At 49.4% G+C, this 23,365-nt stretch overlaps 1 protein-coding gene across 1 annotated transcript in view; it reads left to right on the top strand.

Moving 5' to 3' along the window:
* Positions 1-24: 24 nt before the first annotated feature.
* trmt11 (tRNA methyltransferase 11 homolog) overlaps positions 25-23,365 on the top strand; it is a 156,901-nt gene continuing 133,560 nt past the window's right edge. Inside the window, exons 1-3 of the mRNA XM_072499249.1 lie at positions 25-125; positions 5,751-5,816; positions 21,993-22,066. Coding sequence (XP_072355350.1) covers positions 48-125; positions 5,751-5,816; positions 21,993-22,066 — 218 coding nt within the window. The 5' untranslated portion in view covers positions 25-47. The remainder of the gene's footprint in view (positions 126-5,750; positions 5,817-21,992; positions 22,067-23,365) is intronic.

Below are 23,365 nucleotides of genomic sequence, written 5' to 3'. Positions count from 1 at the left end.
TATTCGGAGGAGGGCGGGTCGGGATTGTTTTGTTGACGGACGGGAAGATGGCGCTGCCCAGTGGGAATGTGTGTCGGAGATTTTTGCTTCTTTTAGCTCAAGAAAACCTGGAGTTCCGGCTCCCGGTGAGTCCCAGTCGGGCTGAGTTCAAGCCAGCCGGTGATATCAGGAGTGTGATTGTAACTGGGCAGTGACTGAGCTCCATCTTAGACCAGGCTCCACTTCAATAACAATAGAAAACTCCGGAACGCAGTGCCGCAGCTTTTCCTGTTGATAGTCCAGATTTCCAGCACCCGCAGCCGTTCAAGCGACCCCAACTCGGTATCCTGCATAAAGGACCAATCTGTCCAGAAATGTATTTTTTTTTTGCATATCATTTGCTGAGGACAGTCGGTGCTCGTAGGTCTCGGTATCTCAGCCAATTTCGGTTCCAGTGGGGTGCTGATCTCTTGCAGCAATCACCCCACGATGTGATGGGCTGTCATGTTGTGATGGGCACCAATGATCCTCAGGGCCTCTGCCATCTTTCATGGTCTCTTTCTGACGTCTTTTTAAAGGGTGGAGCCTTTACCCACTGACTCCCAGCATAGCAGATATCAGGAGGGCAGAGCCGGGTTAGAATCATAGAATTTACAGTGCAGAAGGAGGCCATATGGCCCATCAAGCCTGCATCAACCCTTCAAAAGAGCCCCATATTTAAGCCCACACTTCCACCTTATCCCAGGAATCCGATCTAAACTTTTGCTCACCAAGGGGCAATTTAGCATGGCCAATCCTTTGACAAGGTCCCTCATGGCAGACTGGTACAAAAGGTGAAGTCACATGGGATCAGGGGTGAGCTGGCAAGATGGATACAGAACTGGCTAGGTCATAGAAGGCAGAGAGTAGAAATGGAAGGCTTTTCTGATTGGAGGGCTGTGACTAGTGGTGTTCTGCAGCGATCAGTGCTGGGACCTTTGCTGTTCGTAGTGTATATAAATGATTTGGAGGAAAATGTATCTGGTCTGATTAGTAAGTTTGCAGACGACACAAAGGTTGGTGGAATTGCGGATAGTGATGAGGACTGTCAGAGGATACAGCAGGTTTTAGATCGTTTGGACACTTAGGCGGAGAGATGGCAGATGGAGTTTAATCCGGACGAATATGAGGTAATGCATTTTGGAAGGTCTAATGCAGGTAGGGAATATACAGTGAATGGTAGACCCCTCAAGAGTATTGACAGCCAGAGAGATCTAGGTGTACAGGTCCATAGGTCACTGAAAGGGGCAACACAGGTGGAGAAGGTAGTCAAGAAGGCATACAGCATGCTTGCCTTCATTGGCCAGGGCATTGAGTATAAGAATTGGCAAGTCATGTTGCAGCTGTATAGAACCTTAGTTAGGCCACACTTGGAGTATAGTGTCCAATTCTGGTCGCCACACTACCAGAAGGATGTGGAGGCTTTAGAGAGGGTGCAGAAGAGATTTACCAGGATGTCGCCTGGTTTGGAGGGCATTAGCTATGAGGAGCGGTTGAATAAACTCGGTTTGTTCTCACTGGAACGACGGAGGTTGAGGGACGACCTGATCGAGGTCTACAAAATTATGAGGGGCATAGACAGAGTGGATAGTCAGAGACTTTTCCCCAGGGTAGAGGGGTCAATTACTAGGGGGCATAGGTTTAAGTTGTGAGGGGCAAGGTTTAGAGGAGATGTACGAGGCAAGTTTTTTACACGGGGGGGATAGTGGGTGCCTGGAACTCGCTGCCGGAGGAGGTGGTGGAAGCAGGGACGATAGTGACATTTAAGGGGCATCTTGACAAATACATGACTAGGAAGGGAATAGAAGGATACGGACCCAGGAAGTGGAGAAGATTTTAGTTTAGACAGGCAGCATGGTCGGCACAGACTTGGAGGGCCGAGGGGCCTGTTCCTGTGCTGTACTTTTCTTTGTTCTTTGTAATCCACTTAACCTGCACAAGTTTTGGACTGTGGGAGTGGGAGGCAACCAGAGCACCCAGAGGAAATCCAAGCAGACACGGGGAGAACGTGCAGACTCCGCACAGATAGTGACCCAAGCTTGGAATAGAATCTGGGACGCTGGGGCTCTGAAGCAACAGTGCTAGCCACTGTGCTACCGTGCCGCTGCTGCCTTCGGTCCAAACAACCATGCTGCTCACCACACAATTGAGCATCATTGTGTATTAAGTTGAATGCCGGTGCAATAGACTGTATGTCCCAAAAATTAGCTGAACGAAACAAACAGCATATTCCTCTGGTTCTTTGTAATAGGCAGAATACAGACTCCATTCAACCATCCTGTGCTTGAAAAACCCAAACAAAATGTCTACAGTAGATGTGACTTCGCAATTGAGCAGGACTTGCTGAACAATCCTGAATGTCCTTATAGCGACATTGGGAACCAAGTTAAGATGTTCAGTGGTGCTCATAATATTGCTCATTTAGACTTGCTAGAGCAACATACATTTACATGAGGGACAAGTTTTCTGCAAAGAATAGGAATAAGTTTAAGCATTATGCTTTTTTTGAATTACGCAGAAGCATAAGGGGCTTACAGTTCTTGTTGCTTTCTCCATGGCAACATCTCGAGTGGACTGGCCAACCAGTCCGCACCACTTTTCCCTTGCACCATAAGTTGTTGTTTGAAATTGGGCATTCTTGCATTTATCCTGATAAATGTAAGACAAAAAGCTTTGGAACATGTTTCTCTTTTTGGCAACATACAAGTTCTGTACAATAAAGTGCCTACTTTAGAGATCTTGCATTTTTCTATAATTTATCTTTATATAATTTATTCTTCTATCATCATCCCATATTTGGTGGCCTATGGGATACACTGAATAGCGTAACTCTTCTATTGATCCTTCATTCTAGTCCCTCAACTATATCATTCCTCTCCAGGGCTCAAATTATTTGTTTGGTAAATACTTCCACCCCACCCTATTTTTTCATATCTTTCTTGTCAGGAGTCCGGAATATTAAGACTCCAATCCTGCCCTTGTTTAATAATAATAATAGCTTATTGTCAGAAGTAGAGTTCAATGAAGTTACTGTGTAAAGCCCCCAGTCACCACATACCGGCGCCTGTTCGGGGAGGCCGGTACGTGAATTGAACCCGCGCTGCTGGCCTTGTTCTGCATTACAAGCCAGCTGTTTAGCCCACTGTGCTAAACCAGCCCACTACCTTGCACTACCTTGTGAGATATTTGCACTACCTTGTGAGATGTCCTGACCAACGTGCCTTAATATCTGTGGGTTGAAAATCGACCTGTTCAGTCACATGAAGACCCATGGCGGGGGCACGTTAGCACAGTGGTTAGCACTGTTTCTTCACAGCGCCAGGGTCCTGGGTTCGATTCCCACTTGGGCCACTGTCTGCGCGGAGTCTGCATGTTCTCCCCAGGTCTGTGTGGGCTTCCTCCTGGTGCTCCAGTTTCCTCCCACAAGTCCCGAAAGACGTGCTTGTTAGATGATTTGGATATTCTGAATTCTAACTCAGTGTACCCGAACAGGTGCCGGAATGTGGCGTCTAGGGGCTCTTCACAGTAACTTAATTGCTCTGTTAATATAAGCCTACTTGTGACAATAATAAAGATCATTATTATGGCAGAGACTCACAACCCTGAATACATGTCATCTTCAAATTGGAGGACAGCCCACGATGGCAAATTGTGCCTACAGTTCACCAATCTTATTTATTACGCTCTATGTATTTGCATACATGCTCTTCAAACCCACCTTAGACTCTTCAAATTTTCCTCCAGCATGATCCTTTCTTCCTATTTCTGGACTATTCTTTACAAATTCTTAAATTCTCTGGGCTATTCTTTACAAGTTCTTAACAAGTTCTCTCGCATTCTGATAACATTTAAAAAAATATTCTTTCTAGTCCATGTATAATGAGTAATTTTTGTAATGCTGTAAACTTTGCTGATGGTGCCATCATGTGCATGAATAAATGATTTGATGATTTAGAACACTGTTGTTTCTCCTTTTTATATCTGCAGTCTCTGATGATTGATCTTCCTAATGTGTGTTAAAAGTTCTAACTGAGCTTAATTTGGGTTGCTCATTTCACAATGGTATCACAAACCCAAGATCACTACCACTTAGAAGGATAAAGGTAGCAGGCATGTGGAAACAGCACCATAAAGTTCTCCTTGAGGTTACATACCATCCTGACTTGGAATAATATCACCATTCTCGCATTGCTGGGTCAAAATCCTGGATAATCCACCCCAACAGACTGCAGCAGTTCAAGAAGGCAGCTCACTACCCTCTTGAAGGCAATTCATGATGGGCAAAATTTTGGCTGTGCCAGCAATGTCCATACCCCATGAATAAATTCACAAAAAACAGTGGGCAGGATCGACACCGGAATCGGGGAATGCAATTGCCGGAGAATCTTACACGAGGCGAACATCGTGACTGGCGGTGGGCACCCAACAGAATGCCATAATCCGGTGCCTCGATAGCATTATCAATTCATCCTGTTCCGCACATACAGTAGACGCCTTTGGCATACCATTAACGGCCTGACCCGGTGTTCTCCGGGACGCCTGTGATGCTCTGCCTCCGCCAGGAGGAATTACCAATGGCGAGTTTCACTTGTGGCTTTAAAAATCAGAAAACAGGCGCTGTGGCTGCTGAGGGAGAGGGGGTACGAAAAATGTCCAACATCACTATAGTGTGCTGAAAGTTGTGCCACTGGCTGGGGTGCTTCTGCCAGGGCCAGGGGAGTAGTGGGGGACAACCAGAAGGTGGGACGTTGGGTTGGGTGAATGGGCACAGAACACTATTGCTGCAGCCTGCTAGGCAGGGGTTGTATGGGTGTCCACCCAGGTCCCCCCAGGTATCCTCTGGCCCCAGCTGACCCATCAACGGGATGGGCGTGCTCCAGCGCAATCAGTGCCACCTTGTTGGCTGGAATGAGTGTGTGGGGGAGTGGAGTGTTAATATGCGGCTGCAGCTTGTCAGCCTTTTGAGTGCCAATCCTGGCCCCAGCGAATTGACACCATTTTTCGTTCGAATCGCTCGTGTTCCATGTGGCATTGGTGCTAGCCCATTAACGGGCTGGATTACTCCGGGATCAGCGCCAACCTTTCTGTCGTAAAAGTCCACTGATTCTGTCCCAACGTCAGCACTTAGCCTCTGAAATGGAGAATCCCACCCAGTGTGTGTGCACATTATCTGGCAGGTGATTTATCCTGGTGGTGCAAAGTGAATTTCATCTTGCTCGTGATGCATTCTAGTCCAGTGAAAGTAAACAGTTAATTCTCAAAGTGAAGGGCAGCACTGGTGAAGTATCCAGCCAGCTATTCAACCTGCACGCTATTTAGTGATCCTTTTAAACTTGACACAACATCATTGTAGTACCCTCTGTGATTCAAAGCTATTGATGTAAAAATATGAAGTAACTCATTTTAATGCCACCTGACTACTGGGTCCTAATTCATTAGACTACTCTTCCTTGCCCAGAGTAATTCTCAAGACTCATCATGAGTATGAAGAATTTTAGAAATCTTATTTAATCTCTTTTTATTGCTTAGTACCGTTGTGTTGCTATTATTCAGCACACCTAAAATGCCCCAAACAAAAGATAGAAGATTGTAGCCCAAATCAGAAAGTTCAGTGGTGTGATCAAGGAAGGGCTTGTTAACTGAATGCGCCTTGTTTCAAAAGGGTTTTTGATTCCGCTGCTTTCCAGAATTATGTGTCTGCCATGCCAACCAAATTTGTTTTGTTATTACAGGAGCTTAAATCCCTGCATTCTCTTTGTGGTGGACAGCTAAGATGTGAAGAAAACTTTGATGAAAAGGTACGGTACAGTACAACCTCAGTTTGTACCATCAAATACTAATATAATCACACAATGCTACATCTGCAGAATAATGCATTTGTCATAATTGTTAGGCTTATTTTTTTTGAATTTAGATTATCCAATTATTTTTTTTCCAATTAAGGGGCAATTTAGCGTGGCCAATCCACCTACCCTGCACATCCTTGGGTTGTGGGGGTGAGACCCACACAAACACGGAGAATGTGAAAACTCCACACGAACAGTGATCTGGGGTCGGGATCGAACCCGGGTCCTCAGTGCTGTGAGACAGCAGTGCTAACCACTGTGCCACCGTGCCGCCCATAATTGTTATGTTTAATCTTTCAGTTGACTGGACAGCTGGTTTGTGATGCAGAGCAAGGCCAGCACTGCGGGTCCAATTCCTGAGGTTACTCATGAAGGCCCCGCCATCACAACCTTGCGCCTTGGTGGTGATCCTCAGGTTAAATAATCACCACCAGTCAGCTGTTTCTGTCAAAGGGGAAAGCAGCCTATGGTCATCTGGGACTATGGCGATTTTACTTACTATGTTTAATCTAAAGTTATATTACATCCTGATTCTCTCCGTGCTATGTTGTGGTTTTCAGTAGTATGTAGATTGACTTGTGGGATTTTCTGTTTATGAGTTATGTATGTTTGTGATGGTTGGCTGTGCAAGTATCTGTAAATTTATATTTAGAAAAGAGTGTTAAAGTCTTTTCATAGGAGGAGGTGTGAGTAATTTCTAATGGTTGGTAATGACCACCATTTTCCACAATCAGAACATCTTGTTCTAAACTCTGTATTCTAGTCTTAAGTTGCCAGCCTTAATCTTCTATCCCTGTGGTCTTTGTCCTGTTCACCCAGGTCACTTTTCACCCCCTCTACCATTATGCAAAAATCATGATCCCGCCCAGGTATATACCTGTATATACTGAGAAATTGAATTTAAGCCAGCAGGAAAACTACTGTAGATGTTCAAAATTTGAGATAAAAGCAGAAAATGGCAAAAGGCTAGGCAACATCTATTGAGGAATTTGAAATCTTATGGCCTTCATTGTGGAGATTGAACTCCTTATTTAAGTGGTGTTTAATGTGGAGAAATATTGATTCATTATCTCCTGCACCTCAATGTCTATTTTATCCGTATCCCTCTGTGAGACTCCTTGGGACATTATTCATATAGCAACTTTCACATAAAATAATGTTGTTGTGTTTACAGGGGCTCAAATATCCCTGGTATCAAATTCTATGCCACAAAGGACCAAAGTGGAAAATATATTGAGATCACAAATCTTTGCCAGCTTAGTCAAGTGCATTTAGAAATGCACAGTGTTGCAGTGGGCGCAGGAGCAGCAGGAGGTTATCCAGCACTGCTTCAGGGAGCTCAAAGCGGACCTGCTGGAGCTGATGAAGGCTTCTATTGATAAGCTGCTGGAGACCCAGACGGCCCAGGTGGTGCCGATCCGCGAGGTCCGACAAAAGATCTCCGACAACGAGGATGAGACCTTGGGCCTAGTGGTAAAGGTGGAGGCGCATGAGGCGCTCCACAAGAAATGGCAGGAACGGTTCGAGGAGATGGAGAATCGGTCGAGGCGGAAGGATCTGCGGATCCTGGGCCTCCCGGAGGGGCTGGAGGGGTCGGACATGGGGGCCTATGTGGTCACCATGTTAAATTCGCTGATGGGAGTGGGGTCCGTCCAGGGGCCCCTGGAGCTGGAAGGGGACCATAGAGTGCTGGCGAGGAGGCCCAAGGCTAACGAGCTGCCACGGGCGGTGTTGGTACGGTTTCATCGGTTCGCTGATCGGGAGTGCGCACTCAGGTGGGCCAAGAAGGAGAGGAGTAGCAGGTGGGAGAACGCGGAGGTTCGAGTATATCAGGACTGGAGCGCGGAGGTGGCGAAGAAGAGGGCCGGGTACAACCGGGCGAAGGCGGTGCTGCACAGGAAGGGGGTGAAGTTTGGCATGCTGCAGCCGGCGCGTCTGTGGGTCACCTATAAGGACCAGCACCATTATTTTGAGTTCCCGGAAGAGGCGTGGGCCTTTGTTCAGGCCGAGAAGCTGGACACAAACTGAGGGTTGGGATGCGGGGTCGGACGTGGGGATGGTCGGGGATTGCTGTTGTTGTGTTACATTTTGAGGGGGGGTTCTTTGTTCTTGTTCAGTTTTGGTTCGGTGTGGGTGGTTAGGGTGGGTTGGGCACTGTTTTGGTTGGGTCTGTCGGGTGGGCTCTTGGAGGGGGGCAAGTAAACGGAGTAGGGGTGGATGGCCGGTAGGGGGGGGGATGGGGGCGGGTAGGGGGGGATGGGACCCCGCGGGGGAGGGGGAGGCCCGGGTCGGGGGTGAGGGGACTGGGCCTGTAAAAGGAGCTGCGACAGAGGAGGCGGGGCCAGGCAGGTGGAAAGCGCAGGCTTTTTCCCGCGCAGGAGGGGGCGGGGCCAGGGCGGGGAATCACATTTTTTTTCCCCGTGCTTGGGATGGAAGGGGGAGGCGGAGAGCCTGCTGGTGGGTAATGGAGGGGGAGGGGAAGTCCCACAATGGGAAGAGTCGAAGGAGAGGCGGGAGCGGCCGGGGTCAGCAGGAGTCAGCTGACTTGCGGGAGTGCAATGGGGGGAGCAATGCAGCTAGGAGGGGTCCTAGCTGGGGGGTGGGGGGGAACCGGGTTACTGCTGGTATGGTCAAGGGGGAGCTGGACGAGTAGAGGGTGTTGGGATGGGGGTCTGCCGCCGTGGGGAAAGGGCCGGGCGTGGGGTGCAGGCGCGTGGCTGGCCGAGGAGGGGTTATGGCTAGTCGGCGGGGGAGGGGGACGGGTAGCCCCCTGATCCGGCTGATCACCTGGAATGTAAGGGGGCTGAACGGGCTGGTTAAGCGGGCCAGGGCCTTCGTACACCTGAAGGGGCTGAAGGCGGATGAGGTCATGCTCCAGGAGACACACCTGAAGGTGGCAGACAAGGTAAGATTGAGGAAGGGGTGGTTAGGCCAGGTGTTTCATTCGGGGCTGGATGCCAGACATCGTGGGGTGGCGATCTTGGTGGGAAAGAGGGTGTCGTTCGAGGCATCGAGCATTGTGACAGACAATGGCGGCAGGTATGTAATGGTAAGTTGTAAGCTGCAAGGGGAAAGGGTGCTGCTGGTCAATGTGTACGCCCCGAACTGGGACGATGCGGGTTTTATGCGGCGCATGTTGGGTCGGATCCCGGACTTGGAAGTGGGGGGCCTGATAATGGGGGGAGACTTTAACACGGTGTTGGATCCGGCGCTGGATCGCTCCAGGTCTAGGACGGGTAGGAGGCCGGTGGCGGCTAAAGTGCTGAGGGGGTTTATGGACCAGATGGGAGGGGTGGACCCTTGGAGATTTGCAAGACCGGGGGCGAGGGAATTTTCATTCTTCTCGCACGTTCATAAGGCTTATTCCCGGATGGACTTTTTTGTTATGAGCAGGGCGCTGATTGCAAAAGTAGAGGATACCGAGTACTCGGCGATACCATTTTGGATCACGCCCCGCATTGGGTAGACTTAGAGCTGGGGAGGAGAGGGGCCAGCGCCCGTTGTGGCGCTTGGAGGTGGGGCTGTTGGCGGATGAGGAGGTGAGCGAGCGGGTCCGAAGAAGCATAGAGAGATACCTGGAGGCCAACTGTAACGGGGAGGTCCGAGTGGGGATGGTCTGGGAGGCGCTGAAGGCGGTGGTTAGGGGAGAGCTGATCTCCATTAGGGCCCACAAGGAGAGGAGAGAGCAGAGGGAGAGGCTGGTGGGGGAGATGGTGAGGGTAGACAGGAGGTATGCGGAGGTGCCGGAGGAGAGACTGTTGAGGGAGAGGCGTAGCCTCCAGGCCGAATTCGACCTGTTGACCACCAGGAAGGCGGAGGTGCAGTGGAGAAAGGCCCAGGGGGCGATTTATGAATCTGGGGAAAAGGCAAGTCGGATACTGGCGCATCAGCTTCGGAAGTGGGATGCAGCTAGGGAGATTGGGGGAATTAAGGTTAGTGTGGGGGGGGGAGTGTGGTGCGGAGTGGGATTGGCATCAATGGGGTCTTCATGGACTTTTATGAGGAACTGTATCGGTCCGAGCCCCCACTGGAGTAGGGAGGGTTGGGCAGCTTTCTGGACCAACTGAAGTTCCCGAAGGTGGAGGAGGGGCTGGTGGCGGGATTAGGGGCCCCGATTGGGTTGGAGGAGCTGGCCAAAGGGATAGGGAGCATGCAGGCGGGGAAGGTACTGGGGCCGGACTGTTTCCCGGTTGAATTTTACAAAACATATGTTGGGCCTGTTGCTGGTTAGGACCTTCAATGGGGCAAGGGAGGGGGGGCCTTGCCCCCGACGATGTCCCGGGCACTGATCTCCTTGATCCTGAAGCGGGACAAGGATCCCCTGCAGTGTGGGTCTTACGGACCGATTTCATTGTTAAATGTAGATGCCAAGGTGCTGGCGAAGGTCTTAGCCACGAGAATTGAGGATTGTGTGCCGCAGGGCATCCACGAAGACCAGACGGGGTTTGTGAAGGGGAGGCAGTGGAACGCGAATGTGCGGAGGCTCCTGAACGTTATTATGATGCCGGCGAGGGAGGGGGAGGCGAAGGTAATGGCGGCGATGGACGCTGAGAAGGCCTTCGATAGGGTAGAGTGGGGGTACTTGTGGGAAGTGCTGAAGAGGTTCGGGTTTGGGGAGGGGTTCGTCAGGTGGGTTAGGCTGTTGTACGAGGTCCCGATGGCGAGTGTGGCCACGAACAAGAGGAGGTCTGAGTACTTTCGGTTGCATCGAGGGACGAGGCAGGGGTGTCCCTTGTCTCCCCTGCTCTTCGCGCTGGTGATTGAACCCCTGGCTATGGCACTGAGGGAGTCTAACTGGAGGCGGCTGGTGCGGGGTGGGAGGAGCATAGGGTGTCGCTCTATGCGGACGTTTTGCTGCTATATGTGGCAGACCCGGTGGGGGGAATGCCGGAGGTAATGAAGATCCTCCGGGAGTTCGGGGATTTCTCAGGGTACAAGCTCAACATGGGGAAGAGCGAGTTGTTTATGGTTCACCCAGGGGACCAGGAGAGGGGGACTGGCGAGCTCCCACTAAAAAGGGCAGAGAGGAGCTTCAGGTATTTGGGGGTCCAGGTGGCCAAGAGCTGGGGGGCCTTGCATAGACTTTGTAGCCACCTGGGTTGGCCAACACCCGACGTAAAATGGAGAACAGCAAAGGCTGCAGGGAAATTCAGCCAACACAGGCAGAAACTAGCAGGTGCAAGTTACTGTGTATTAAACTCTGCAAAAGCCCAGACAGCATCGATACAAGCAGCCATCTGCATAATAATGTAGCATCCATCTACATACTAATGAGCGATCCCCAGGAACAATCAAAACATTTGGGATAAACAAAGCCACGCCAGACTCCTCGGCGCCATCAGGAGCCAACACAAAAGAGGTTAACGGACACCTCAAGACCGCCCATTGATCAGGGAACCGCTCCAGTATTGGAGAAATTGAACCAAGCGATTGGAACGAAGTCCAATCACTTGGAACCAGGTACAGGGTCCGTCCCGAAAGGCGGGAAGCCCCTGGGGACTATAAAGTTAAGCCCCCAAGTTCGAATCGTTCTTCTTGACCAGGTCACTTAGCAACGCAAACCAACCCTTGACAGTGACCGGTTCAGCTGCCGCCAAGATCCAGTAAGTCTTAAGTCAACGCTCGCTACGAGATGGGCGCTCCTAGCTACCAGTCCGTACCAACTTCGAATCCCGCAGATTCAGAACCCGAACGAAAAGTCATTTGTTCCCCTGACCTGGTGGGCCAGTCCGAAGCTAAGTATAGGCCTGTTAGTTGTAGAAGTAGCTTAGAAGTAGAATTTATGCACGAGTAGTGATTACTGTGTATAATAAATGTGCTTTGATTTGAATCTTACTAATTGGTGTATTGAGTTATTGATCATTACTTGAACTTGAACCTCGTGGCGGTATCATAAAGATACCTGGCGACTCGAGAGCAAAGGTTATAAAACAGAGCCAATTGAACCAACCAAAAGTTAGCAACATATTGCTGGCGACATCCTGACGGGACCCGATCTAGAAGTGGCTTCACCACTCCAGGAGAACCCAAAGATTTGAATTAGAGATCCAATTCAGAACAGAAAACCGCAAGTGTTCAAGCAGTTCTGATCAATCCTCATAATTCGGAAGTGTGTTAATGCCTGCGTAACTAACAGGGCTATAAGGTAAAGCTGATAGATTTTTTGTTGCGACAAAACTGTCGGGAGTTTGTATTCCGGAAAATAGCGAAAGCCGTACCCGTAATTACAGCACCGCCTTAATACCCCTTGTTCCAAATTTTAAGAAAGCATTCAGAGAGGAAAGATGGCAATGCAGGCAATGCAACGCCTCATGAACCCAGAAGAATTTGTGGTCGCAGCGACCAGCAGCAGCAGAGTAGGACAATGTCCCGTATGGGAAGAAGAAATCAGGAAGTACCTCAAAGGGAAAGGATGGCCCCTTTGGAGCGAATTCTGTAACAATGAGGAAACAGGTCCCGGGAGTATAGCACATACTTGGTGGGAGAACCTGAGCGAGATTCACAAGAAGAGCTTAGGAAAAGCTCGCAAGCCGATGGCAATCGTGTCCTGCTTGGCACAATTGCGAGGCACAGAGGAGGTTGTTAGGACGCTCCGGAAAGAGATAGAAGGCATACATCGAATGAGCAAGGTCGATGCCAGTGAGGTAGAGAGAGAGAATGTAGAGTTAAGGATGAAGTTGGCAGCAAAAGACGGAGAGGTGGATGATGCCAAGTGGGCACACCAGTCTTGTCTGGCGCACTTAAGCAGCTTCCAGTCCCAGTACGAAAAGGCCTATCAGGACACGCAACGTGCAGTCCTGGTACGAGAGGAAACCGAGTAGTGACCTGAAGGCAGCGTTAAGAGAACTCCATGCTGCCACCACGGAGCAAAGACAAAGCTCACTAGACCAAGCAAAGTGCCGGAAGCAGATTGCAGAACTGCAATCTCTGCTTTCAGTTCAAAAAGGATTCCAGGAAACCTTGGGAGCATAGTTAGATGAGGAAGACGGCCCTGATTGGGAAGAGTTAAACGAGACAGCGCAGAGATATGTTCAGGGAACGTGTGCGCAGGGAAAGCCCCAAAAGAGAAAAACGCCCAACCCCCCACCGAGCAGATAGTTCAGGCTCCAATGAACCCAGTCACCACCCACCGCACAGCCACATCGGACGACACAAAATTTCTGTACACCACCCCCTTAACAGTGACCCAATTACGGGACGTGTGCGAGAAAATCACACCGTTCCTCCCCACCTCAGACCCCCACCACTTTGCCAGAGTAAAGCAGCAGGCGACCATGTACGGCCTGGACGAGCGTGAGCACGTGAAGCTCACAATTTTGAGTTTAGACCCTTCGGTCGTAGCAGCCCTTCCCGACCCACAGAATGTAGGAGGAGGCACCCTTGCAGAAATGCATATCGCGGTCCTAGACGCGATCGGGTATAACTGGGGTGACCCTGTAGATGGCCTCAATAAGTGCAGGCAAAAGAAAACCGAGCACCCCACAGCGTTTGCTGGACGCCTGTGGATCCATTTTGCAGCAGTTTTTGGAGACTTAGACCGCGCCCATTTGTCCCCAGACAACATGGCCAAATGGACCCGCACCCTTATCTCCCATGCCACAGAAACAGGACAAAAAGCTTGTGCGAATTATGATCCCTGAGAGGAGGCTCATAATGAGAAATGGGTCGTAAAAAGATTGTCCCACGCCTGGGAGCAATCTGTACAAAACAAACCCACTGTTAAAAATCCCGAAGAAAATCAGGCAGAAGCAGACATACAAGCAGGGAAGGCACACCAGAACCCCACATGGGTAAATGAAAGCAAGAACAGCCCCCCACAAAAGTCACAGTAGTGTTACAACTGTGGACAGTTGGGACACTTTGCAAGAGAATGCAATGCCCCACGAAAGCCACAGAGAGCCCAGCAGACGGGCACTCTAAGTAAGAATAAGACAGAGCCCATACAGCACTGTAACTTCAATGATAATCTATGATTAATCTAGGACAAAGGTTCGGCACAACATCGTGGGCCGAAGGGCCTGTTCTGTGCTGTATTTTCTAAGTTCTATGTTCTATAGTGTGAGCACCCGTTCAGACCAGACGGACCTGAACGGAACGGACTGACGTGTTCGGGCTCCCCCAGTTGGGTCTGCGGCACCCTTTGGGACAGGTCCGGACGACCGGTAGTTGCAGCAAAGATACGGGGACAGCCCATCGAGTTTCTCTGAGACACAGGAGGGTCCCGCACCGCAATAAATTCCTCCACCATGTTTCAAAAGGACACGTGGCCCACTACAGCCACTATCACCCTCAGCGGCTTTACAGGCCACTCACAGCAGGGACACATCATAGCCCCTGTACCCATTCAAATCGGCAACATCACTACCAAGCACCCTATAGTTTTAGTCGATCTACCCCACACAGCAGAACACATTTTGGCCATAGACTTTATGAATTCCCACAACCTGTCCTTTGATCCAGTCAACCAATGTGTCTGGAAAATGGCAAAATCTGCAAGAGCCCCCGCAACGCTCCCCATAGGTGAAAACACCAACAAAATTAGCGCAGTAGGCGAATTTTGGCTTAACCCGACTACAATTAGCACGGACAAGCAGGTTAGGGCAGTTTTACAAAAGATCAGGACAGCATTTGCGACCCACAAACACGACTGTGGCCGGATGGCTGGTTCAGTACAAATCACAGGACCTGACCCTAGGCCCCAAAAGCAATATGGATTTCCCCAAGAGGCAGAGGGAGAAATCTCAAAAGTAATCGACAGCTTATTAGAGCAGGGTGTACTTAGATCAGTAGCCTCCACTAATAATGCCCCGATTTGGCCAGTGATAAAGCCCGATGGATCATGGCGACTGGCCATTGATTACCGGGAACTCAACAAAGTCACCCCCGCAGCAACCCCCACGGTCGCAACAAGTCCCGAGACCATGCTCAAGCAGGGACTCAATTCCCGATTCTTTACGGTTTGGGATGTCAGTAATGGATTCTGGTCCATTCCATTGGCAAAGGCGTGCCAGTACAAATTTGCCTTCACCTTTAAAAATCAACAGTACACGTGGACATGCCTTCTACAAGGATTCCACAACTCCCCCTCCATTTTCCACCGACAGCTGGCAAATGGTTTAGCCAAATTTTCTCGCCCCGAATGTCTGGTCCAGTACGTAGACGACCTACTGCTGCAGACAGACACCAAGGAAGAGCACATCGAGCTTCTGTCCGAACTCCTGGAACTCCTACAAGCAATTGGATGTAAAGTTAACCGCAAAAAGGCCCAGATTTTGGAACACAAAGTGATATATTTGGGCACAATTATCACGCAATGTAAACGCGAGATCGAGCATAAAAGGATTGACTTGATTGCTAAATTGCCCCTTCCCCAGAACGTTTCAGCCCTCCGGTTGGTTTTAGGACTGGTTGGCTACTGCCGAAACCACATTGACGGTTTTGCCAGCAAGGCAGCATATCCTCTCAGACCTCCTAAAGAAAGGAGCTCCATGGGAATGGCTTCCGCAGCATATGGATGCTGTGGACTTGTTGAAAAGAGCCCTCATTGCAGCCCCCGCACTACAAGTTCCAGACCCACTTTCCCCCTATGCGATAGAGGTAGCAAGCACAGACCGCACCCTTTCAGCCGTGCTCCTCCAGGAATGGCATGAACAGTTAAGGCCCGTGGCTTACGCCTCCAGAGTTTTAGATGCTGTAGAGCAGGGATTTTCAGCCTGTGAAAGGCATCTGCTCGCAGTTTTTTGGGCCGTACAGTATTTTTCGTACATTACCGGACTAAACCCCATCACAATCCTCACGGAACACACACCCACCCAACTTTTACTGGACGGACGACTTAAGGACGGTACAGTTAGTCAGATAAGAGCAGCTAGATGGACCCTTCTTTTGCAGGGACGGGACATCACTGTTAAAAGGACAAAGACCCACACTTCTTTAGCCGATAACCTACAGTACCCCGGAACCCCCCATGAATGTGAAATTATCTCTCCACACCACAACACAGGCCCCTTTATTGCTAAAACCCCCCCCAGAATGATAGGTAGTTCAACCCAGAGCCCCAAGCACACAGACACGTGCGAACCTATAAGGATATATGTGGATGGATCTTCCACAATATTAAAAGGGTGGCGCATAACAGGATGCGGCATTTACGTCGAGGACGCGCAGGGATGCGCCCTAGAAGAAATAGCAATAAAACCTCCAGGACACTTAGGCGTGCAGGCGGCAGAACTTGTGGCCATCGCATACATAGTGGAACACCCAGATTCCTTCCCCAGCCCAGCAGACATATACTCGGACAGCCTCTATGTCTGCAACAGCCTCACGGAATTCCTGCCCCTGTGGAAAGCAAGAGGATTTGTTTCCGCAGACGGAAAACCTCTCCCCTAAGCCCCATTGCTCCATCACATTTTAGAGCGAGCACAGAACAGGACTTTTGGAATAGTTAAAGTTCGTAGTCACCATCGTTCCTCCCCTCCTGGATATGTAAAAGCCGACGCACTGGCTAAAGCAGGTTCCAGGCACGGATATTTTTGGACATCCCCCCCCGAAAGTGCACCAGTGAATGCAGTTCAGGTCTCGCAGACTAATATCGAGGATTTAGTGCAGGCCCAGAAGCAGGACAGCAATCTCAGGGAGATTTTAAAAGGAAACTATCCAGCACCCTACGAGAGGTTTAAAAATGCTCTGACCACACATGACGGTGTGGTGTTAAAAGGCACCCTTTATGTGGTTCCTGAACAGGACAGGAATCAGCTCATTTGTTTGTTCCATGACGGTCATGGACATCAGGGAATCGATCCCACTACAGCCCACCTCAGGCAGCTCTGTTGGTGGCTGAGTTTAAAAGACGATGTAAATCACTACATTGAGAATTGCCTTATCTGTACCCAGAACAACCCGGACAGATACGCCAAATAGGCTCAGCTCAGTCACACCCGACCCGTTAATAGCCCCTGGACTAACCTCCAGATTGATTATATTGGACCATTGCCCCCTTGCAGGAATGGTTATAAATATGTACTCGTGGTGATAGATACGTTTACAAAATGGGTGGAAGCCATCCCATCCAGAACAAACACGGCAAAGACCACAGCCAAGATCCTAACCCACCACCTCTTTACGAGATGTGGACTCCCCCGCAGCATTGAATGCGACCAAGGTTCCCATTTTACGGGACGTGTCATGAAGAACGTCCTCACGATATTTGGCATTACCCAAAAATTCCACATTGCATACCACCCCCAGTCGAGTGGTATCGTGGAGCGCATGAATCGGACCCTAAAATCAACCCTCAGAAAAATGGTCCAGCAAAACAACACCACTTGGGATTCAGTTCTCCCTTTTGCGCTGATGTTTCTGCGAAATACAGTTTCAACTTCCACAGGTTACATGTGTGAGCACCCGTTCAGACCAGACGGACCTGAACGGAACGGACTGACGTTACATGTTCTCATGACCGGACGCCCCATGAAAGGCACAGAATTTTTATTAGGAATAGATTTGACCAGCCCCGAAGTGATGGCCCTCACACACGAAAAAGCAGTAGAACAATTAGTGGCGAATGTTAAAACGGCTCAGCTAGCAGCCACAGTGAAATTGGGCACAAGAAGGAAACAGAGCAAGGCCTGTTTCGATAAGACAGTGCATGCGACTGAGTTCAGTGTAGGACAGCAAGTCATGCTCTCCGTATACAACCCCAGCACATTCCTGTCACCAAAGTACTCGGGTCCGTACTCCATTGTGGACAAAGTAAGCCCTTCCGTCTACAAAATAAAGTACCCCAATGGAAAGACTGCGTGGTTCCATATCAACCAGCTGAAGGCATATGGAACACAGTCGAACCACGCACACCATGTCATGCTCGACGCAGCACACCATGCCCCGCCCACAGCCAACGTAACCCTACCATCCCCCAACACATCCAGCCCAGCCACGGACTCAACCTCGACTCCACCCCCAAAATATACACTCTGCCCCGGAACGCCCACAGACTGCAGCAGCAGCGACAGCGACTGTGACTCGGACAATAGTCACAGCAGCCTCCTTATTATCCTCATGCAACAGGACCCACACCCAGCGAATCTGACCACGATTCGAGTGATCCCTTCATGATCAGTTTCCTAAACAAACCCCACCACCGACCTACAATGACGACCCCGATTCCGTCCCTACAGAACTAGACACCACCTTTTGGCACCGAGATAATTCCTACAGACTCGTCCGGAATGACGAGAGCGATCCCAAATCACACCATGCAGCCCTATCAGCCCTGATACACTCGAGAGTTTGGCATCCGAGAGAAGATGACGACGTTGAGTCTGACTCCCAAAACGAGAACCCCTTTGCGACCCTGTTCGCAACCGATAACTGAGGTGTCCAGATGATGTTTTAAAAGGAACCGCTTGGGAGAAAACGGTGTCCTTTCTGATGGAACCTGCAGCATGTTTGATGTTGTTTGTACTTGTTCTGTTAAATGTTGTATGTTAGACAGGAATTTTTTTTTCCCACAGCCCCATGCCTTATTTTTGGGCCGAAACCGCTGAGAACTTGTCCGCAGAGACTTCTTAATGTCCCAGACGCCAGTTCAGAGGAACTCGTCTGTCGACTGAAACACAGAGCCCCGTTCGTAACTGCCCTTCTGGTTCAAAGGTAGAACCAATACGGCAACCCCCACGATGACTACATTTCTTGAAACGGCATTGGGACCCGCCCTGCCTGGGAACCCCCCCTCTGGTCAGCTACGCTCGGGTAGGGCACACACGGCATTGGTCGCCGTCCTACCCGGGGACTCCATCCAAATTTTACCCGTCGCGGCCCATACGCACCTCATTTCGGCAAGATTGGTTCAAAAAGTTTTGTTTTGTTTTCAGGTAACCCTTAGGTTGCCAACCCTCTGCTATTTACATCCTCAAACATTTGGATGGTAAATCGCACAGCCTGCGAGACGGCTCGCACTGGTTCATTATTTGTAAGTGTGTCGTGTCCTGAAATTTGGTTTTTGGAAAACAAAATGAGGGAGTCACACATAGTGACCAATTATAAAGGGAGTAATTGGCACTAAAGGACAGACAGGCTATCATACGAGATATTAAACCAAGATAGTAACAGACACTATGCTTGATCCCACAGAACCTCTGAAGCTCCAGGACCGGAGAAGAGAAGAGAAGCGAAGTGAAAGAAGAAGAACCATGAGGACATCCTCCGCGTGGCTCATCACCCTAATGGACATTTGGTTGCGCGCGAACGCGAACACCCTGACCTCGACTCCCCCAGCCGTTAATGATTCACTTCCCCACAGTACCCAGAGCCCAGTCACAAGCGACACCACACCATCTTGGTGTGACAGGTTTATAACCTGGTACTCCCTGCCCTACTTGATAGAATCCCTACTGGTATTGGTGATACTCTGCTGCATCGTGCAGATTATTCGTCTGAGAAAATGGAGAAGTAGAGCCTACCGCGCTCGCACCCTGGTATATAGAATAAGATCCCCTATTTTTGGATATGACCAGACCCCCGACTCCCGCGATCTATAATAAAGAGCATTCGATTGCGGTTTTTTTTGTGAATAAAGAAATGTTTCATGAGCACTTGTACAATCCTGAGCTTGACTGCCAAGCCAGAAAAATGTGTATAATGCTGCTATGATTTTGTTTGTATTATTTAGGAAGTGAGTGTGATGAAATGTTTGAGTGAGTGTAGTTTATTAAGAATAGTTAGACGTTCCAATTTTCTTATTTTGTAATGCATGTCCCTGTTTGACATAGCGCCCCTCAGAATTGTCAGTTAAAATTTTTTTGCATAGTTGTGGTCTGTGTAGAGGCCATAGAAGAGTGCTCACCGGGTCAGGGAATGAAGAACAACGCAGTTATGTGATCCTTCACGCTTCGCGTTACGATCACAAGGAGGGAGTGTAGCCACCTGGGTTGGCCAACTCCCGACGTAAAATGGAGAACAGCACAGGCTGCAGGGAAATTCAGACAACACAGGCAGAAACTAGCAGGTGCAAGTTACTGTGTATTAAACTCTGCAAAAGCCCAGACAGCATCGATACAAGCAGCCACCTGCATAATAATGTAGCAGCCATCTACATACTAATGAACGATCCCCGGGAACAATCAAAACATTTGGAATAAACAAAGCCAAGCCAGACTTCTCAGCGCCAGTAGGAGCCAACACAAAAGAGGTTAAGGGACACTTCAAGACCGCCCATCGATCAGGGAACCGCTCCAGTATTGGAGAAATCGAATCAAGCGATTGGAACGAAGTCCAATCGCTTGGAACCAGGTACAGGGTCTGCCCCGAAAGGCCGCTGCTGCTCCCTCCAATGAGGTGTACCACGAGCCCGGTGGTGGCGGCTGCCCTCAACATTTGGGGCAATGGAGTTGACCCCGATACGGGGGAACCACCGGTTTGTCCCAGGGAGAATAGATGGAGGGTTTTCGGGGTGGCACAGGGCAGGGATAAGAAGGTTGGGAGACCTGTTTGTGGATGGGAAGCTCGCGAGCCTGGGTGAGCTGGAGGAGAAGTACGGGCTCCCCCCGGGAAACGCCTTTAGGTATCTACAGGTGGTGGAAATCCGCTGCTGCCGCCACACACAGTACAGGACAGGGTGCTCTCGGGGGCGTGGGTTGGAGAGGGGAAGATCTCGGCAACATACCAGGTGATGCAGGAGGAGGAGGAGGCCTCGATTGAGGTGCTGAAAGGTAAGTGGGAGGAGGAGTTGGGGGAGGAGATTGAGGAGGGGATGTGGGCAGATGCCCTGGGGAGGATAAACTCTTCCTCTTCGTGCGCGAGGCTCAGCCTCATGCAGTTTAAGGTGCTGCACAGGGCACACATGACCGGGACAAGGATGAGCCATTTTTTTGGGGTAAGGACAGGTGTGTTAGGTGCTCAGGGAGCCCAGCAAACCACACCCATATGTTCTGGGCATGTCCAGCGCTGGAGGAATTTTGGAAGGGCGTAGCGAGGACGGTGTCGAGGGTGGTAGGATCCAGGGTCAAACCGGGCTGGGGGCTCGCAATATTTGGGGTTACAGAGGAGCCGGGAGTGCAGGAGGTGAAAGAGGCCGGTATTCTGGCCTTTGCGTCCCTTGCAGCCCGGCGAAGGATTCTTCTTCAGTGGAAGGATGCGAGGCCCCCAAGCGTGGAATCCTGGATCAACGATATGGCAGGGTTCATTAAATTTGAGAGGGTGAAATTTGCCATAAGGGGATCGGTGCAAGGGTTCTTCAGGCGGTGGCAACCGTCCTTGGATTTCCTGACAGAACGGTAGACAATGGTCAGCAGCAGCAGCAGCAACCCGGGTTGGGGGGGGGGTTCTATTTTATTTTTGTTTGTCTATACTGGGGGATCTGAGGGGGTGTATATATTTCCTATGTTTGCTATGTGTTTCGGCGGGTGTTAATATATTATTTATGTATAGGGGGAGGGGGCCACTGGGTTGTTTTGTTTTGTTTTGTATTTAATTCTATTGGGTTCCTTTTACATTTTGTTGTTGATATTTTGTGAAAACTTTAATAAAAATTATTTTTTAAAAAAGAATTGCACAGTGCTGGGTGTCCCAAGTGTCCCCACGGATCTGCAATTCCTATATTTGAGGGTTGGCTCACAGAATTCCAGGGAGTGCAAAGTCTGTTAAAAGGAAAATATCACAAAAAAGGATGAGTTGTGTCTGTCTGTGTAACTATTTCCATAAATGTTTTGGACTTATTTCATGAACCACTAGCAGTTTGTGATGGTATTTGATTTTAGAGGTGTCATAGATTATCTCTATGTTGCATAGGTTTGTTTGTTTAATGAGACTTCTCTGCCTATTTGTCTGCTGTAGAATTTTTTGCCAGTACTAATTCTTGATGCAGTTGCAGTTTTCTCTCACTTTTCCAAGTAGGTGTGTAAAACTGTAATTTACAAAATGTTTGAAGTTTCAAAGCCCATGCTTGTAGGAGATGAACATAAAGGTTCAGATTCTCACAATGTTAAACAAACTCTGAACATTTCCCAAAAATGAAGTATCATTTAAGCCAATGTTTTAAAATATTGATTCACATTCACAAACCTACTCTGAAGAACTTCTTCAACACAACATTGCTGATGATTTAATGTATTAATATATTTTTATTTTCAGTCCCCGTTCTGGATTCTACACATTCCCTCTGAGGAGATAGCAAAAGGAATCATGAAGCGGACAGTGTGTGCAAAGTAGGTGCTTCATGTAATTTTAATTGATGCACACGAGTTGGATAATTTTATTTTTTTTATATTGCACTGTGTCTGATGCTAATGGTGCCGGCCCCTGACATGTGGATCACTGGGATTCAGTAAGATTGTTGTTGAAAATGGGTTGTGTAGTGCTCTACATGATACTCATGTGTAAGGAGCGAGGGTCAATAGAGCTCCTTGTGAACTATAAAAGCGGTTGGTTTTACTAGTTCAGTTGAAATGCATTAAGAAAAATATGTACTTGTAGAAATTATTTATTTATTACAAAGTCGAAGCCTAAAAGACAACTTCAGTTATTTGCTTTACTGAAATAAACAGTGAAAAATATTTTTTTGGCTTGCCTTGATTTCTTCCATTCTTTTAACATTTTCACCCTTCCAAAAATCTACTTACTGTCTTCTGTTTTTCTGTTCAATCAGACAGTTCGTTAAAAGCTCTGTTAAATGTAAATTCACAGGTTGATTGAAAGCTCAAATAGGTTATTTTAGCATTAGCTGTCTTTGACGTAGGGTTATAAAGACAAATGTTTGTTTTTCTAAGACATTAATTACTTGAAGGGATTTAATGATATTGAATGGGCGTTGATTAATGGCGTGTTATTTATTTGGGGCCCGATTCTCCCCCAAAATCTGGAAGTTAATTTGCGATGGGTTTTTCAGGGAGTTTCCTGCCGGCTCTACCGGCGAGTTCCCAACTGCTATTCAATGACACTTATGTTACCCCCCACACACATGGACACTACCCCAGACCCCCCCAAGTGAGGACATCTCGCTATGGAATCCTTGTGGGTCCCCCATCCTCAGGCTCCTCCAAGCCCCTTACAGCACCACTTCCTTCTGAGACTCCCATCCATCACCCCTCCAACCACCCAGACTTACCTGTCCTGCACTCCCCCATCCTCATTTCATGGGCATGGCCCCCCTTGCCGCCTGACCCTTGCACTGGCACCCAGGCAGTGCTCCTGCCGGCTGGTGCCATCCGGGGACCTAGGCAGTGCCAGGGTGGCAGTGTCAAGGTGCCAGCTGAGCAGTGCCCAGGTGCCCGCGTTCCAGGGGGAGGGCCAGGGTGCCACCCTGCACTTATCCTGACCACCCCGGGGTCTCCGGTGGTCCGGAAGATCCCCACGGGTGCCTTTCAGCCGGGTCCACATTTGTATGGGCCAGTACTGATCGGTGCCCGGCTGCAGCCCCGCTGGAGGCACCGGGGAATCGCGAGAGGCCATTGGATCCCACGCAGGTAGGTCGTAAGTAGGTTTACGACCTACTTCCGCGAGCATCA

Source organism: Scyliorhinus torazame, chromosome 4 (genome assembly GCF_047496885.1).
Source record: "Scyliorhinus torazame isolate Kashiwa2021f chromosome 4, sScyTor2.1, whole genome shotgun sequence".
Classification (NCBI taxonomy): Eukaryota; Metazoa; Chordata; class Chondrichthyes; order Carcharhiniformes; family Scyliorhinidae; genus Scyliorhinus; species Scyliorhinus torazame.
The sequence above is the reverse complement of the archived record's forward strand: the minus strand, read 5'-3'. Positions and strand labels throughout refer to the sequence as shown.